Source organism: Podarcis tiliguerta, assembly GCF_965153285.1.
Source record: "Podarcis tiliguerta genome assembly, chromosome: 12".
NCBI classification, from domain to species: domain Eukaryota; kingdom Metazoa; phylum Chordata; class Lepidosauria; order Squamata; family Lacertidae; genus Podarcis; species Podarcis tiliguerta.
In genome coordinates, this window is record NC_139545.1 from 37498715 (window position 1) to 37516381 (window position 17667).

Here is a 17667-nt window from a genome sequence, read left to right on the forward strand (position 1 = left end):
TTGTATGCTGAAGTGACATTTTGATGCTGGGGTTTTCTGGGCGGGGGGAATGGAGATACTTTTGAAGTCCTCTTGGTCTCCCTTTTGTCTGTGAAACTGCGCATATAGATTTGTTGTGTCAATTTCTTTCATTGATTGATGAACTAGCTGGCTTTATAGGGATGGCTATTTACATTTGGGTCACCGTTTATTCTTTATTATAATTAATGGTAGTATCATAGCTGATTTGCTCTCATCTCATAGCTGTTGTTTTTGGGGTTGTTTTTTTAATGGAGGCTTGTTCTTAAGAGTTTTAGGTGAAATTTATGGTGCAATGTGTATAATTCAGCTGTTTACATTTTATTATATGCAGATGATGCTGTTTTAACCTTGCAAACCCACTTGGGACTTAGATGACTTGCAAATTATTGCAGATTGTTATTGAAACAAATATTAACTATGAGAAGTCAAAAGTTAATGGTCTTTCCAAAAGGGAAGGCCAAGTGAACTTCAGCCATGGGTATGGATAAGTATCTTGGGATCTTGTTTCATGAAACTACCAGTTAGGAAGTGCAGGACAAATTAGCAAAGGTCAAAGCAAAGCATACAATAATAACATTAATTGGATTTTTCTACACAAAAGGAAGTAAATTTGTTCCAGCAACCATATGCATGTAGGCTGCAAAAAGTTGTGACCCAGATTTTGTTTGGAGCCTCAATCTTGTTTCCAGGACTCAACTTTTCTTTGGAAGGAATTCAGTCTTCCTTTCTTAGAACTATACCTAAATGTGTTGCTGGTGCTGCTTTTAATTTGGAAGTCAGTTTTAGCTCATTAAGTAGCTTGGCATGGACATACTCAATTCATTATTGGCTTCAAATTTGCTCCTTTACCTCTTCCAACTCTCTGGTCTGTCAGGTGCTGCTTTGTGTCTTTCTGGAAAAGCGAGTTAAGTGGAAAAAACTGCTGTTGGTTTTTCTCCTGTTTTCTGCTCTCACTGGAATTAGTAGTTGAATAGAGTATAAATATATAGGCGGGCAAGAGCTACATCTATTAGCTAGGAGAACATCTACTGTACGTCATTGGCCCTGGCTTCATCTGCTTCTAATAATGGTGTGTCAATACCAATGCCTCAGTACAGAAGAGTATTTTATTGGACCATATTAATATTAATTCTTCAAAGAGTTTAGATGGCAGAATTGCTAGAGAGCTTTCATTTAAAGATAGAGGCTGTCCATGTAACCACACAAAGACCGAAACAGTCTCATGTGTTCTTTTACTGTAGTTTTTATCAGGAGCTTAGAGAATGTATTGTATATCCTTTTATATGACAGCTTCCTAGTTGATCTTATTACAGAGCAGGTGGCAAAATATCTGAATGGTGTCATATTTCTTGTTCTTAGACTGTCAGGTTTTAAACAGTTTGTTTCAATGAGGCTGCAATTTTGTATTTTGTCTTTTTGACCTGTTGATCATAATAAACATCTGAATATCTAATTTAGGTGTCATGCTATATATATATGGTTTTGCTATATGTTCTTGCTATTGGCATTAGCTAGAAGTTTGCCTTTTCAAATCATCGTCTTTATTTATTGCAGTATTGATATTTTACTTTATTAAATTTGTATACCACCCTTCATCCATAGTTCTCAGGGAGGTTCACAGCAATAGGCTGTAATGCTTTCTTGAGGGCGGGGGAAGTCTAATAAAGATGAGCACATCCTTTGATAAGTGGTATATTCATTGTTGAATTGTTTCTTCTTAATATCTGCAATACTTGACTTTTCTGTATGCAGGGCAGTGATGGAATCCATTATATTTTGGTCCAAGGTGCCAACAAGGTAACTGGCAGTGTTGGATCTCCAGTAGCAGTGGGAGGAACTCCCCCCAGGTTGTGGGTATGGTGGCTGCTGCAATAAGCAAATGACTGGTTGAGCATGGTGTTAAGAAGGTGTAAACTGTACTGTTGGTTCAGTGAGAGGGAATTGATCGGGTCTGAACAGCAACTAATGCGATCAATACAGCTCTGGGAAGCTTTCCATGATTCCTTTCCTCCTCAAACCAACTCTTGACTCGAGGAACAAACTGTTTCTGGGATTCTGCCATGCCCAAAAGCTTTTCCATAGGTCAAATTGGGGAGTCTTGCTCCATCTACGCCATCACCCCCCTTCCACTAAAGCATAACCTCTGTATACAAAGTCATTCAGAACGGTGGACTTGGTGCCCAAGCCCCATATAATAACTATTTCCGTGAATTGTTCCTGGAAACAAATTGGGAGCCAATGAGATCAAACAAAAAGGGAATGACATGATCTTTGTAAAATGTACCTGGAAGCAATCTTTCCACACCATTCTGCATCAGCTACACTTTCCAAACCCTTAGAGCACATTTCAGGTGTGACAAGAGGGATGGTACCTCTGGTGGGGGACATGTTGTGCTCCTTCTGGAGTAGTTTAGCCACCTTTGGTCCCCACCCTGCACTCAGCTCTCACCTGTGGCTCCTAGAAGCTGCCAGCATGTGACAGTGGCCATACCCCGGGAAATGGATTTGACTGGCTCGCTAAATCAGGTGAGGGTTGCCGATTGGTCTCAACCCTCAGTGAATCAAGGTCTTCCCCTGCGTGCGATGACGGGATCTGGTTGAGTAAGTGGATGAAACCAGTAGTTGGTCCAGTGGTCAAGAAGGTGGTTTATGCATGTGCTTTAGAGGGAAGTGAGATGCAGATGGGGCTCATTAACCTGGGAAGGTAACCCATCAAGGAGAAGGAAAACTCTGATCCTCAACCTCCACTGCCTTGCCTCCTTCCAGCAACTCCTGCAGCCAAGCTGGTGCCAAACATATTGTTCTGCTTTCCTTTGGAACACACCAGCAAGGCCAAGAGGGGGGTCTTGTCGTCTGGGCAGCCCAGGACCTCTATATACACAGCCCCAGGCTTGCGCCCTGGGGCGAGGTCACTGGTGTAGCACTCCATTGGCCAAGCTAGATATTACCATGGTATATTTGATAGTGCTTTTTAATTGTGACATGTTGAACTGTGTACATGCTATACAAACATATATCATGGTTAATTCTTATTGTAATTTTAAAGATAAATGTCGTGATACGGATAATTAACATTATAATATACTTTCAAATGTTTATTGAAATAAACTAAAATAATAAACTAAAATCTAGTAACTCCAAAATTCAGTTATCAAAAATAAAGGAATGATGTAAAATGAATTTACTTTTTTTTTTTTAAATGAATTTGTCTTTGTCAGCTAGTCACACTGCAAAGGGAGAAGTCGTAGCCAAACTAAATGATGGTCTACAAAAGAGAGAGCTTTAAAATGCCTTCTCTAGCACCGTGTTTAAAAAATACTTTGTTTTATAGCAATCTGAAGACCACAGAAGTTACTAAATATAATCTTTCCCAGGCAACCAAAATGTGTGCTTGGAATTTCCCCTTATGCTTCCAAATGCCTAAAATAATGTATGACTCCTGGAATCGTTAGAAAAGGTATCTCCCCACAGAACCACAAAGTCCATAAGCTGCCAAAAGAAGCCCAAATCAGCATGTGGCAACTCATTGCCATAGTTTCCTTTTCTATTGGTCTTAAATTAGATTTACCAGGCCTGAAACTGCTGAAATGTTTGCTAGGCCAATATGTTTTCTGGTGTCATTTCTTATTCTAAGATAGCTCTCAAAATACTGTGGCTCCATGTAATTAGGCTTGCATAGTTCTGTGGGTTCTGTGCTTTGAAAGGGATCTTACATAGCATTGGAAAGGAAAACTGAGCCACACAGAATAGATTGTATTTGTGTGGTTACTTGTACTTTATGTTTCCCACCCTTATGCCACCACATACAAGGTTTACTATGCCTGCCAGCTGCGTGCATAGGAGGGAGCTGCATTGTGGTAGGAGGCATACTTCCTCTACTCAAATTCAAATATGCTGTACACTATAAATGGAAACAAGACAGCAGCTTACTGCTACTGCTGTTTCTCAGAAGCTTGACAAAACCCTGTAACATTCTTCTCTGAGCCAGTTAAGTATGGTTATTCTGTAATGAGCTAGTAGTTGGCAGGAAATAAACTAGACTTAATAGTTGTAGTCTGATGGCCTTTTGAGAGTTCATGTGGCCCTTTCAGGTTGGTGAAAAATCTGGATGTTCTGTCCTATGAGATATAGGCAGCGTGCAGGATTGCTGGACGCTGGGAAGATAGCACAGGGTGAGCTTCATGGTAACCTTTGTGACAAACTGATTGAACTGTAGAACAGCAGCCTGTCCTTCGACTATGAGACAGGGCTGCCCCTGAGTGTTCTTCTACTGAGAACAGGTAAGGGCAAGCAGACATTTAAAGCACAGCTGGAACTCGCATCATACTGAAGTTGGAGATGAAAGCTCTGCAGTGGTTATGGCATCACTGCTGGAAAAGGAGTCTCTTCCTATGCCACAGCCTACAGACTTTTCCTCTGCTGATCTCAGTTGGAAATGGCTCGGTGGGTCAGTTATGTTCTTAGTTCGCACTCAGCTGTCTGTATTTTGGTTAACTTGGTGACCTTTCCTTCGATGATGTGCTGGACTTTCCAAATGACTTAATGCACATCTAATGTACGCTTTACCCTAAGACACTACATTTTTAGAGTAAGAGTGAGTCTTATTTCCTCCACCCCAAATTATTCAGTCATTCAAATTTATGTTGGGAATTATGAACATAGAACCAGGAGCCATTCCAATATTAATTTGTAATAGAAATTGAGATATTATGTATGTCTGAGTTTTTGGAATGTGTGGCTTGGGTTTTCTTGCTTGGTTTTGTTTGATTTCAGTTTGCTTAAGCTGATATGTATATGCAGGGATGGCATGTAGAGCAGTGGCCTAGGGAAAGAATTACAGGAGGAGGAGGAGCTGCCAGAGCCCCCTTTTCACACAACTACGTGCCAACATTCCTGTCTTCCACATAGTCCAAGGGAAGTATCTGGGGTAGTGACACTTGAGTATCATGCTCTGCCATTTTGCTAGCACTACAACTAGCTGTAGTTTTTATATTTTATCTTTGGAGCAGAATCGTAATGCACTTGGGTAGGAAAAGCTAGGGAGACCCATAATTCATAAGCCTTGAGATGATTCTGATTAAATTGCCCTTCCATAGGAAGAAATTGTAGGGAACACATTTCTGCTGCAACAGCCTGATCAGAAGTCTATGGGTGGAATTCAGTGTCATGCTATTACAAACAGTCCCCACACTGTTCTGGGTGGTCTCCTGACCTCCCCAGAGCCAATTTTGTGTGCATGTGTGCAGGACAAGGACTTTCACTGACAGGGTGTGTTAGGTGAATCCTGACCTATTACTTCTCACCTTCCTGTTGAAATCCTGCAGTGGCTTCAGTTGTTTCCACAACTTTGAGGTTAAAGGTAAAGATAAAGGGACCCCTGACAGTTAAGTCCAGTCGCGAACGACTCTCAGGTTGTGGTGCTCATCTCGCTTTACAGGCCGAGGGAGCCGGTGTTTGTCCGCTTTCGCAGACAGTTTTTCCGGGTCATGTGGCCAGCATGACTAAGCCGCTTCTGGTGAAACCAGAGCAGTGCACGGAAACGCCGTTTATCTTCCTGCCGGAGCGGTACCTATTAATATACTTGCACTTCCCATATCTAGGCGTGCTTTCGAACTGCTAGGTTGGCAGGAGCTGGGACTGAGCAACGGGAGCTCATCCCACTGCGGGGATTTGAACCACCAACCTTTTGATAAGCAAGCCCAAGGCTCAGTGGTTTAGACCACATCGCCACTCGCGTCCCTTAACTTTGAGGCTACACCACTGCAATATAGTCTGCACATGATGAAGTCTAGTCACAGAAAGTATACAGTACTACAAAAAAGCGTGCTGGCAGAAATTGCTTTTGCTAAAACCGAGTAACATAGCTAGTCATCTGGAATATATGTCTAGAAAACCATTATTTATTATTTCTACTACTACTGGCTATTATGTAACTGTGTTGTTACATTGGATGTAGTAACACAGTTAAGTGTTTTGGCTCCTCAAATCACAGTTTGCAACATTTGCCTAGACCGTGGCATTCAGATATCCTGCTACTGTATTTACCAAATTGTGCTTTGGCGGTTGGGAATGCTCTGCAGGCTTGCACACCCCACCCCCTGTTCCCCTTTGGACTCATTTACTTCTTTCACTGCCTTTCACTGTTTAGCAATGACTGTGATTCATTGGGGTATCTGAACCAGCATAACCACAGCTACTGCTAACAAAAGTTTGCTCTCAAGCAATAAAACGATGCTAAATTAAACTGGGATATACACCTAGTTTCCATAGTTTAGTTTGAGAACCAGTGGTGGTCAGTAGTAACTATATACCAGTTACAACATCATGATATAAGATGTTGAGTAAAGAAAGCTAGAGAAACTCATAAATTATAGGTCTCCTTTGATTGCTTCTTTAGCCTTGAAATTCTTCTGGTTAAATTGCCACAAAGGGAGGGGAAATATGCATGGGCAGGGAGAAGTGGTAATGAGGAGCACACAAAGCTAGGATGTGTTCTAATCACTGAAACATGGTTTGATAATCAATCAGAATAATGTCTGAACCAAACCAGGGCTTTTTTTCAACTGGAACTCACCAGCATCTCTCAGGTGGGCACTACTGCCATTATAAGAGAACGAGGGAGGGATTTGTGGTGAGTTCTGGAGCCTATTTTTCTAGAAAAATAGCACTGCCAGCAACAATTCTCTGTATTTGAGAGAAAGGAAATCCTATTTTAATTTCTCCTATGAACTTGTACAACTGTGTGCTGGATAATTAGCACATAACTTTTTTTATCATGGAGTAGCTTCAAGATATGGGAAGTGATTACTGTGTGTCTGTGTCTATACTTTTTGAAATCAAGTGTAGCTAGGTTTGCATGACAGGGTGCCGTAGTGTTTAGAGTGGTGCAGAGCTGGCACGGAGGAGACCCAAGTGTAAACCCACATTCAACTATGAAGCTTATATGGTGACCTTGGAATAGTCACTATATCTCAGCCCTGAACATCTACAACTCCCATATTTAGAGTTACTGTTCTATATATATTTAAGAATAATACTGGAGACTGAAATCTCCTTTCAATTAGGATTGTGGAAATGTGATTCTGTAGTTACTTTGGGGATGGAATTTATCTTCTGATACTTAAGGTTGCTAGGTGCTGATGCTAGGTGGGCAGGCGCTGGGACCGAGCAACGGGAGCGCACCCCACCGTGGGGATTCGAACTGCCAACCATGCGATCGGCATGTCCTAGGCGCTGAGGTTTTACCCACAGCGCCACCCGCGTCCCCTAAAAGTGTCAGTAGAAGTCTCTAATAGCCTTTTCTCTTTAGTTCTGAAAGAGTGCTCAGCATCTTCAAATACAGTTTCTATAGGAATTGCTGAAGTTGGTAGGATCTGTTGAGATAGCGGTTTATGCATCAAGCATAATATGGACAATCATAAATTGTTTTGAGCAGATGAATAGATTTCTCTCACTAGTGTTTCTTAAATTAATGCTGATGGAATTTGAATTCTTGAGCACTGAAGCTGATATTGATATCTAATTCTTAGTTTATCATTTATATGTTGACGGGGCAAAACAAATCTGTTAATATTAACGGATTCTGTCTGGTTTGCTTCACATGTAACACCAACAGCTGGAAATTATACCCATATGAGTTATTCCCATGCTTTGGAGCTATGGGAAGAAGCCCTGTGCCCATCCACTTCCCCTCTCTGTCCATCCTCCATTGTGTATTCTACTTCAATTAGGATTGCAGTCCTAGTTTGCCAGTTTGGATGTAATGGCAAACTATGGTTTGATCAAACAAAGAAGCAGAGTACCTGAGTACAGAGTTCATTCATGTACTGCCAAGATGTGGTTTGGCATTACACATGAAGCATCTCAATGTGTCTCCCTCTTGTGCCTGTCCTCTAGTTTACTTTTCATTATTTTGCTTTGAGCGTTTTTGAAAGTATTTACTTTTGATCTGTAATTTTGCAGGAAGCCAATCTAAGGTACTTCCCCACCTCTCTAAATTTGAGGTGAATAAGCTATGGGAATATATAATGCCAGCCAAATGCATACAGCATTGGGAGTATTTACTTCACTTTTAAATAAACTAAATGATTCATATAGACCATGCCAAGTTGTTTCCTGTCTTTACAAATGTTATTGCTGAATTTGCAGATAAATGTGAAAATTCATTCATCCATGTTTAAAACATATTCTTGTGTAATGTTCAGGTTTTCAAGATTGGGTAGTTGTAATCTTGGGTTATTGTGTTTATATTATAACATGCATTATTCCCTTGATGTTGATTTGTTTATTGTTTTCATTGTCCTTATCAGGAAAAAGGTTTACAGTCCATTATATACTTTGTACCTCAGCATTCAGCTAGACATTTGTGCCATTTTCTAGTAGTACTTTATGTACTATTTTCTCAGTAGAAAGAAAGCCAATCTGCCAAATATTATTTTGAATATAGATCTTTTATAGAATTACCATTGCCCACTGCACTACCTACTTTCATAGCTAGTTCTTCTGGTTATATAAAGTGCATCCAGTTCATGATTTGGTTCAGATACTGATTTCTATCAATAAATGTTTCCACAGTCGGCACAACTCTTCTGCATGTAGTAAAGATATATCACATCTTACTCCTCTGAGCTTGCAGAATGAATACCTTTATTTTTAATTAGTCACTATGACTTTTTAATGTCCAAATGGTAGGTGGCAATGTGTTTTTTGGAGAGAGAAGGGGAAGTAAAGCTTTCCCTCAGTTTTAAATAAAATAATGATTTCAAACAGTATAACAGTACAATCCTATACATGTCTACTCAGAATTAAGTATCATGGAGTTCAACTCCAGAGTAAATGTGTATAGGATAGCACCACTGCAGTCTATTTGTTTAAAAATAACTGATGATAATTTGCAATGTTTTATTACAGTGTAGCACAGCAACAGATGCTTTTAGCCTTTCTGCAGATCATGCTGGCAATCCTTTATAACAATCGTTAAGAAATTGGAAGCAAATTGTTTGGCTGCAGCAACAAAATATATACTCTATGAAAACTTGTTCTGGTCTCTTAACTATGCTTAAGAAAGTGCTGCTTGCTGATTCTCTCTGGATTGGTGATTGATATTAGTAGTTTTTAAAGTATTTTTTAAGACGGCAACCCAGTTTTAAGAAATGTTAATTAAGGCTGAAATGCTGTATGGATTTACCTGAGAGTACACCTATGGTATGTAAATAATATTAAACATGCAAATGTAATAAATATTAAAACAGAAAAGTACATTTTTTAAAAAGAATATTTCTAAGGAAGATTATGATTTTTTAAAAGTTTTTACAGCAACAGAAAAAATAAATACAAAAAAATGAGAGAGCATAGGCATAAATATTTAGATTTCATTCTGCAACTAGCATTAATTCTGTCAGATACTATCCTCATTTACCTGTTGTTGTTTTTTTTGGGGGAAAGGGGGCATTCATATATCAAAACAAGATTGCCCAATTGAGATTATTCTCTCTCTGCCTTTCCTCTAAATAAAGCTACCCATCTCTATCTCCTCCAATACATCCACTGTTTCCTGGTGATGGCTATCTGGTAGGGCGACAGAGTGCAGAGTAGCAAGTGAGGGTGTTTTCTGTAGCTAATGGTGCTGGCATCCCTCTTGTGGCTCATTGAACTGCTTCCGAGGAAGGAAGAACCATTTGCAATGATATAAAGGGACAGAGTGGTTTGGTTGCTGCTGGAACAGCAGAGACAGGGTTATCTTCTCATCTCTTGCTTGGGGCTGCTGCTTCACCTTCTACTTGGTGCCCCTGACCTCCAGACAAGAAGAGCTGAGGATGGAAGAGCTATCATACTCCCTGTGATGCCTTCTTCACCCACTTCTCACTCACTCTTGCCCAGGTGGGAAAACATGACTGACACCCCCTCCTTCCTTGGCTCTTTTGCACAAGCTGTGCTCTGCTGAGGGAGGGAAAGAAAAAGTGGAAAAACTCAGGATTTATATTACTCCTATGTGGCTGCTGCATACCATCTGCAGTAGAGATTGGCTCAAAAGTTAGGGACTTTGTAAAGAGGCACAGGAGTGATTAAAATTGCAAATGAAAATTGTTGGAACACATATAGTTTATACGTGCATATATATTGTTGGTTTTTTTATTTTGTTTGCAATCGCTGCTGAAGTTTTGTGGCCACTCTTATTGGTTGAATGATATTTTGATTATTAAACTTGTACATTTCAACAGCAATTTTTTTTTAGAAGGATTTCATCCAGAAGCTTAAAAAATATTGCATTTCTATGGCCATGTTTTTCAGATATTTTATTGAATGATATAATTTATTGCCTTCCCAGGAAAAATTCCTCAAAAAGTATATAAATGCAAAATTTATGAGGGCAGATTATGCCAAAATGCTCATTTTGCCAGTGACAAGTACCATCCCTCTGGCAAGTGGATTCTCTGAAAATATGAAGAAGGAGAGGGTGTTTTGTTTTGTTTCCCTCTGTAAAATCATAGTGAAGAAAAACAGACACATCCCACTTCCCCACTTCCTAACTTACAAGCATTGGGGAAGAAGTAATATCCATGCTGCTGCTTGCATTCTCTGAAGACCTGCAGGAGGTAGAATAAACTATTGACCCTCTCCCAAGTGCTCTGAACATGCTAGAGAAGTTGGAGCTGGGTGGATGGTGGCAACCACAAATGCAAGATGGCTAGCAAGCCAAGCAAAAGATGTATGGATATCTGTTTTATGATGTGATGTAAAACCATGTTTTTAGGAGAAATGGACATTAAATTTTGTATACCTTCTTTTTTAACAATACTACTTTGCATTTATTACACTAGAATAAAACATTAATAGTTTCTTATACATCAGAAACACTGAGGGTTGTATCCGACAGAGTTGTCTTGTTGGTGCAAGGACTTCCGCCCTCTCCTCCCCTGGCCCAGATATCTTCTGGAGTTTTCCCACAACTCTCCAGAGCAATTGTTTGGGTGTGTCTGTGTGTGTGTGCTGAGAACACGGAGGAGAAGGGAGGTCAGGTTCCATTGCAGAAGTCTTTATGTGAATGAGATGACTTCTGTTGGATACAACCCTTTATTAATTTTTAGTAGCAGCTCATATAAACGCAATTTAAATGACAAAAAAATCATTTTGCATAAACCTGATGTTGCATTTTATTTTGCTTTCATGCTTTGTTAGAAATATAAAGAAAAGGATAAACATAAACAAAAACACAAGAAGCAATCAGAATCCTCACCGTCTCTGGTTCCTTCTCTAACAGTAACTACAGAGAAAGTAAGTGAGCTTTTCCTACATCTTCTTTAGAATGACATTTATTTTCTTGGTGTATGTTTTATGGAGTGAGGAATTCTGCTGTTCCTAAATGGCTTATCACAGAGAACCCCTATTGATGATCAAACAGCTGTGCCTATTAGGTATTTGTAATATAACAAACTTGATTTTTGAAATGTACAGGTTTTCTTAAAAAATTGGATATCATTGATTCTATATTACTGTTCCGCTAAAGTACTCTGCTGCTTTCATAAATAAATATAGTAGAATAACCTCAACTATTTTAAAAGTTTCATATTCTCATTTGTAATCTATACTATAGTTTTCCAGTAAGTATCATGGTTTGGATGTTAGAGGAAATTCTGGTTTAACAAACCCTGGAGTACCATATATATAGTACAGTACATGTATAGTACAGCATAGTCTGTTGAAACCTCCACAATTGAATCAGTTAAAATACATGAAACAATATTTCCAAGTAATTTGTTCAGTTAGCTGGTTCAATTATGCAGTATCAGAGAAACAGTAAGTGTTGGGCAGTAAATCTGTCCGAGGGAGGAGGCGGCAGACACCACTGTCTCCATAGGTATTAACCGCCTTGTGAAACCCACCCAGTCAGTCCCTCTGACTAGATCTCACAGGCCATGTTGGGCAAGGGACAAGATGACATGTTTTTGGCTTGACCCTTGCAACCTTCCTGCCCACATTCTCAGGCTGCAATAACTCAAACTGATCTCACAAAAAAAAAATAACCAGATGGGTGTTCTAGACACCTCTACAGCAAAAAGAAAGAAAGTAGAGTAGGAAGTATGGTCTCAACCCCAAAAATCATTGGGAGTTTTCCAACTAATTTCTGCTAAGAGTAGACCCACTGAAATTAATGTGAATTGGTCTACTGTACATATGACTAACACTGGATACAACTCACAGATTATTGGACTCAAATCACTGCATTTCTGGGCTATATTTTTGATGCTGGAGAGTTCCTGTCCTTAGTCTACTTATGTGACTTCGTAACACATCTTCCGCTTTGGCAGACATTTTATCCAGTGGGCTAAGTATCATTTTGGTTATTGTACCCACCCCCTCTTTGCAGTATTGCAGTGTACAGTACTGTTTCCATAACCTAGTGGTCTTTATGCAAAGATGATATCTAAATTTTTTTTTTTTAATAAAATCTTTACAAGAGAATCAGCAGAAATCTTGGCATCTGGGCATTGTTTTGTATGTCAAAATGTGTTCATATCTCTCACCCGAGGATCTTGTTTCTATGCAAGTTATGTGACTTACATACAACAGGAACATTAAGAGATTTTTTTCCTTTGGTACTTTAGGTCATATGGAGCTCCTATCATTTGAAGTTTTCTTATGTAGGTGGTAGCCTTAATTGTATGTTTCTGTTTGCAAAATGTGTTTCTAGATTTCATGGCTGTGGAGTTAGCTTTCTGTTTCCAACACCATGTTGTTTGAACAAATCTGTAATATAAGCAGAAGTATAACTGGAAATTATACCCATATGAGTGTTTCCTAATGATACCCAAGGGGAAGATTCAGATACTTCTCTCTCAAGTGGTGTAGAGAAAATAGATTAAAACATTGGGTACTATTTCCCCCACTTTTTCATAAGTGTTCATCAAACTAGTCTGTAATGCTAGTCTGTAATGCAGTCACCTGACTATCTTAATCACCAGTATTTTCTCTCTTCATGGCCTTGTCCTTTTAGAAAGACAGACCTAGCATTCCTCATGTCAAAGCAGCAAGTTCCAACACTGACCTTCCTTTTGTAACTGAAAATTCCTAAGTTTTAGAATCTCTTGCTGGATGACAGTTCTATAATTTATGTAGATGGGATTCCAGTATTCAAATGTGAATGCACTTACACAGTTGTGTGTTCTTTGCATTTCTCCCTACCAATTGGTTAAAAAATGTTTCTGGAGAGATAATAGCCAATTCAGAGACTCTCAAACACTCCACTGTTTTACAAGTACCTTGGTAATGGTTTAATAAAATGGCACTATTTTCTTTAGTTCTACATACAGCTGATGGTTTCTCTTTTAATATACTATAGTATATTAGCAGCAGCAGCAGCAATATTTTTTTAAAAAAATCAGAAGTAGTTTTTGGTATTTGACACCATAGAGAGAGAAAAATAGAATCAAGCAAAGATATTTGTGCTTATCGGGTAGCTCATCACTGTGGCAGTTATTGGCATAGTATGAAGGGCAAACTACTGGATCACATTCCATAATGCAAGAATTAAAATATACTGAACTATAACCACTACGAGCATGTTTGGTAGAGACTTTTAACCAGGGATACAAGTTCTGTTCTGGAATTGCATCTTGAAGCTGGGCAAGTTACGTGTTGTGTGCTTTCATTGGATGAATCTTGTTCCCTTATTTTAAAGAACTGTTTAGGATGGGAGTAATTGGGATTGGAACATGGCACACGGGGAGAGGAGTTAATGCTTCCCCCATCATGGTCCTGACAAAAATGATGTCCCTGAAGCTGGTGCTTGTCCCAATGGGGAGCCTGTTCTTGGCACCAATGACAGCCTTAGGTGGAGGAGTTGTTGGGCAAGAAGGTCAGCCAGTCTTTTCGGCATGCTGAGGTCCCCATCTTTATCCCACCCCGGCCAGCTGTTGCATCAAATAAAATAACTATACATGTTGCAATTATTTGCTTGTTGGCTTTTTCTCCGGAAAAAGGTGGAATATGGATGAGAAAATGCAAAACAGTCATACCTTGGGTTACAGATGCTTCAGGTTGTGTTTTTTCGGGTTATGGACAGCCGAAACCTGGAAGTTCTGGAATGGGTTACTTCTGGGTTCCGACGGTCACGCATGCACAGAAGCGCTAAATTGTGCTTTGTGCATGCGCAGAATTGCTGAATCGCAACCTGCGCATGCACAAACGTGCTGCTGTGGGTTGCGAATGCTGTGGGTTGCGAACGTGCATCCCACATGGATCGCGTTCGCAACCCGAGTGTCCCCTGTACCTCATTTGGGAATAGTGAAGATCCTGGTGTAGAATACTCCAAATAAGAGCCCGTGGTCTTCCTTTGTGGTCTTCTTTCTCAAGGCAAAGCAGGTTGCCCTAAAGAGCCATTTAATTTCTCAAGGCATATGAGGAGAAATAATATCTAATGAAATGGCCAGATTCTTAAAATGTCCTAGGAAAGTGTCTGAGAAAGATGAGTTGTAATTAGAAAGGCACTTTCTAGGTTTTAGCTAGGTTTCAGTCAGTAAGCGCCCCCCCCATCCCGCCCCCTGTTCTGGAATGCTAAGCTTTAATTTGTCACTTCTGAGGCTTCATGGAATTTTGCCACAATTTATTAGCTTTTTAAACCTATTATAAAATAGAAGTTGGTTTATATTTAGTCACAATAGTCACAACTGAATCTGCTTACCTCACAAGACACCTAGAATAAACAATGGGTTGCCTGTTTGATGTCAGATGGTCCACAACTTTTATTTAAAAAAAGATAGACACTCAGAATAAAAACAAAATGCAATATAAAACTAGAGTAAGACATGCAATAAAAATAATGTCAGCAATTAAATGCAGCAGATTAAAACAGTCTTTAAAAGGTCTGGGAGAACATAAAGACTTTTTCCTGGCTCCAAAGGATAGCAAAATAGCCACAGGTGAGCCTGTCTGAGGAGACATCTTTGCTGTAAAAGGCCTCTGGTTTCCCATTAGCCTCACCTCATATGTCAAGGGCATCTAAAAGCATCATTTGCTGACCTATGCATGGGAAGTTTGATGTAGGAACATGCATTTGTTCAGCTACCCTGATTCTAAGCAATGTATATTGTACAACGTCTTCAAATACTTGTTGGCATCCGTCTGTCTTGAGAGACAATGGAGCGCATCTCTAGGAGCAAAGTCAAACTGCTGGAGAAGCACAGCACCTGCTGTGTTGGTAACTCAGAACTGCTGCCTCCCGTATTATGTTTGCTGCGTTAGCATCACAGAAGTGACCTCCCTGAGGCGCAAACCTGAGCAGTATGCATTGAGGTCTTGAGCTGCCCAAACGACAATACCCCTCTCTCAGCCTTGCTGATGTATTGCTCTGCTTTCCTTTGGACTACGTTTGGCACCAGCCTGGCTGTAGGAGTTGCTGGAAGGAAGCGTACAAGGTGCCATCGAACTGTCTTAGGGATTCTACTTCGGATTGGTGTAGGGTTTACTCCTGAGCCTTTTCTTCTCCCAATGATGTTCTGCAAGGCAGCGGATGTTTAGGACCAGAATTTTCCTTCTTTTTGATGGGCTACCCTCCCAGGTTAAGAAGCCCCATCTGCCCCTCACTTCCCTCTACAGCTCATGCAGAAACCGCTTTCTTGACTGTTGGACCTGCTATTGGTCTCATCTGCTCAATCTGCCGGAGCCTGTCTTTGCATGCAGGGGAAGTCCGTAACTCAGCAAGGGTTTGAAACCCATAAGCTACTCTCACCTGGTTTAACCGACCAGTCAAAGCTGTTCCTGGAGTGCAGCCGCTATCGCATGCTGACAGCTTCTAGGAGTACTGAATATGTTTGTAGAAAAATGTGTGTTAAGTATAAACAGCACCTGAGAAAACTGGCCAGAGCTAATCTTTTAGGTGAAAGTTTATATTGCTTTTCCAAAGTACATAACAAAATGTCACCCTTTTGAATTACACTGATTACGCTTTGTTGGTCTTTATCACTACTAAATTTGCTCTAGGATTCAGCTGGGTTTCATTTGGTTTAAGGAAAACATTCCCTTTATTTTATGGGATGAATGCTGATACATATAGAATCAAAATGGCACCCCACCCACCCACACGAGAGGCAGCAGAAGACACAGGGGAACTCAGGTTTGCAGAGGTACAACATTAGAAATAAAAATAAAAGGGGACCAAGATCAGGAAATGGATTGTGTATACATGTGCACAACCATTTTCTGTCCTGACAGTTGCAGGGGGTGGGGAAGGAGAAGTATGGGCAGTAGTTCCACTGCCACCCGTACTCATTTGGGAAGCCAGACTTGCAATAACAGCTGCCACTGGAACTGTGCAAGCTATGAATGTACTTCATTCTTCCTGCCCCAGATTTGAAAGCAGATAGAGGAATGATGGAAATCCCTAAGGTGGGACTTCTGGCATCTCCCTTAGAAATGAGACTGACTCTAGGTTGAGAAGGAGAGTGTGTCAGCACAGAAGGCTGCTAAAAGAAATAGGAGGCCTCTATCTCTGCCCAGTTAGAGCACAAGATCATGGGTGGAGGCCTGACGATACCCTGTGGGAATTCCTCTGGGTGTTGCACCAGTGGAACTGGAGAAACTCATATTTAATGTAAAATGCTGTAACTTTGATGAAGTTTAATCATCAGGTGTTAAGTTTAACATGGCTTCTACATGGTTTAATTTTATTAATTTCCCAAAGGGAAATGAGAACCTCAAATAAGTTCCAACATGGTACAAGTTTCTGAATAAAGCTTTCTTTCATTTGTCATACATGAACATGCAACACCTTTGACCCTGTGGAAATACTAGAAAAAAATAAATTTTCTCTATTACGTCTTTATTATATTGTATATGGCCACTTGCTACCTGATTCACTAGGACTGCACAATATTTTTCTCAGGGGTATATTTTTAAAACTTCATTAAAGATTCACATTTGGTGTTTTTCCAGATTGTGTGAAGTAAATTAGAATATATTTGGCCTTCATATTTAAGCAGTATTTTAATTTAATCAATATGTCAAATATGTTTATATTATTTGTGGAATGCATTCCTCAGGGAGGTTCACCTGGTGCCATCATTACATGTCTTTAGGCGCTAGGCAAAAACGTTTCTCTTCAACCAGGTGTTTGGCTGATTAACATTCTATGGCTTTTTAAATGTGTTTGTGGGAGTGGGGTTATTGGTTTGTTTTTGTTTTATTATGTATTTTGCATTCTCATTTTGTATTTTAATGTTGTGAACTGCTCTAGGATCTTCAGATGGAGGGTGGTATACAAATTTAAACAACAACAACTTTAAGTGGACAAAGTGCTTGTTGACACTTAAGGAAGTGAAACCATACTGCACTTGTTTCACTGGCTTACGTCTGCCATTTTGAAAAAAAATATTTGAAGCATTTCCAAAAATGGCTTTTACAAAAAACAAACCCCAACCCTGAAACCCCATAGTAATTCTGTTGCAGAATTCGGGGTGCAATCTAGCCACATTTAAGCACTTTGAACTTCAATTAGAGAGCATTAAGGAGATGTTCAAATCTTTTCCATTAAAATGGATGAAACCTAAGTTTTTAATGGTTGGCTGAATTATGTTCTGTTTTGGTTTTTTAAAAAACAAACCTTTGGCAAGAATTCAAAGGGCTGTGAATTGTGTTTCATGCAAACACACA

The 17667-nt window shown here is 39.8% G+C and overlaps 1 protein-coding gene across 9 annotated transcripts in view; it reads left to right on the forward strand.

Annotated features, from left to right (window-relative positions):
- MLLT10 (MLLT10 histone lysine methyltransferase DOT1L cofactor) overlaps positions 1–17667 on the forward strand; it is a 131725-nt gene that overhangs the window by 66711 nt on the left and 47347 nt on the right. For 7 of the 9 annotated variants that reach the window (XM_083406164.1, XM_083406159.1, XM_083406156.1 and 4 more), the window contains one exon: positions 11200–11295. The exons of the other annotated variants lie outside the window; for them this stretch is intronic. In XM_083406164.1, coding sequence (XP_083262290.1) covers positions 11200–11295 — 96 coding nt within the window. The remainder of the gene's footprint in view (positions 1–11199; positions 11296–17667) is intronic. 9 annotated transcript variants of the gene reach the window in all.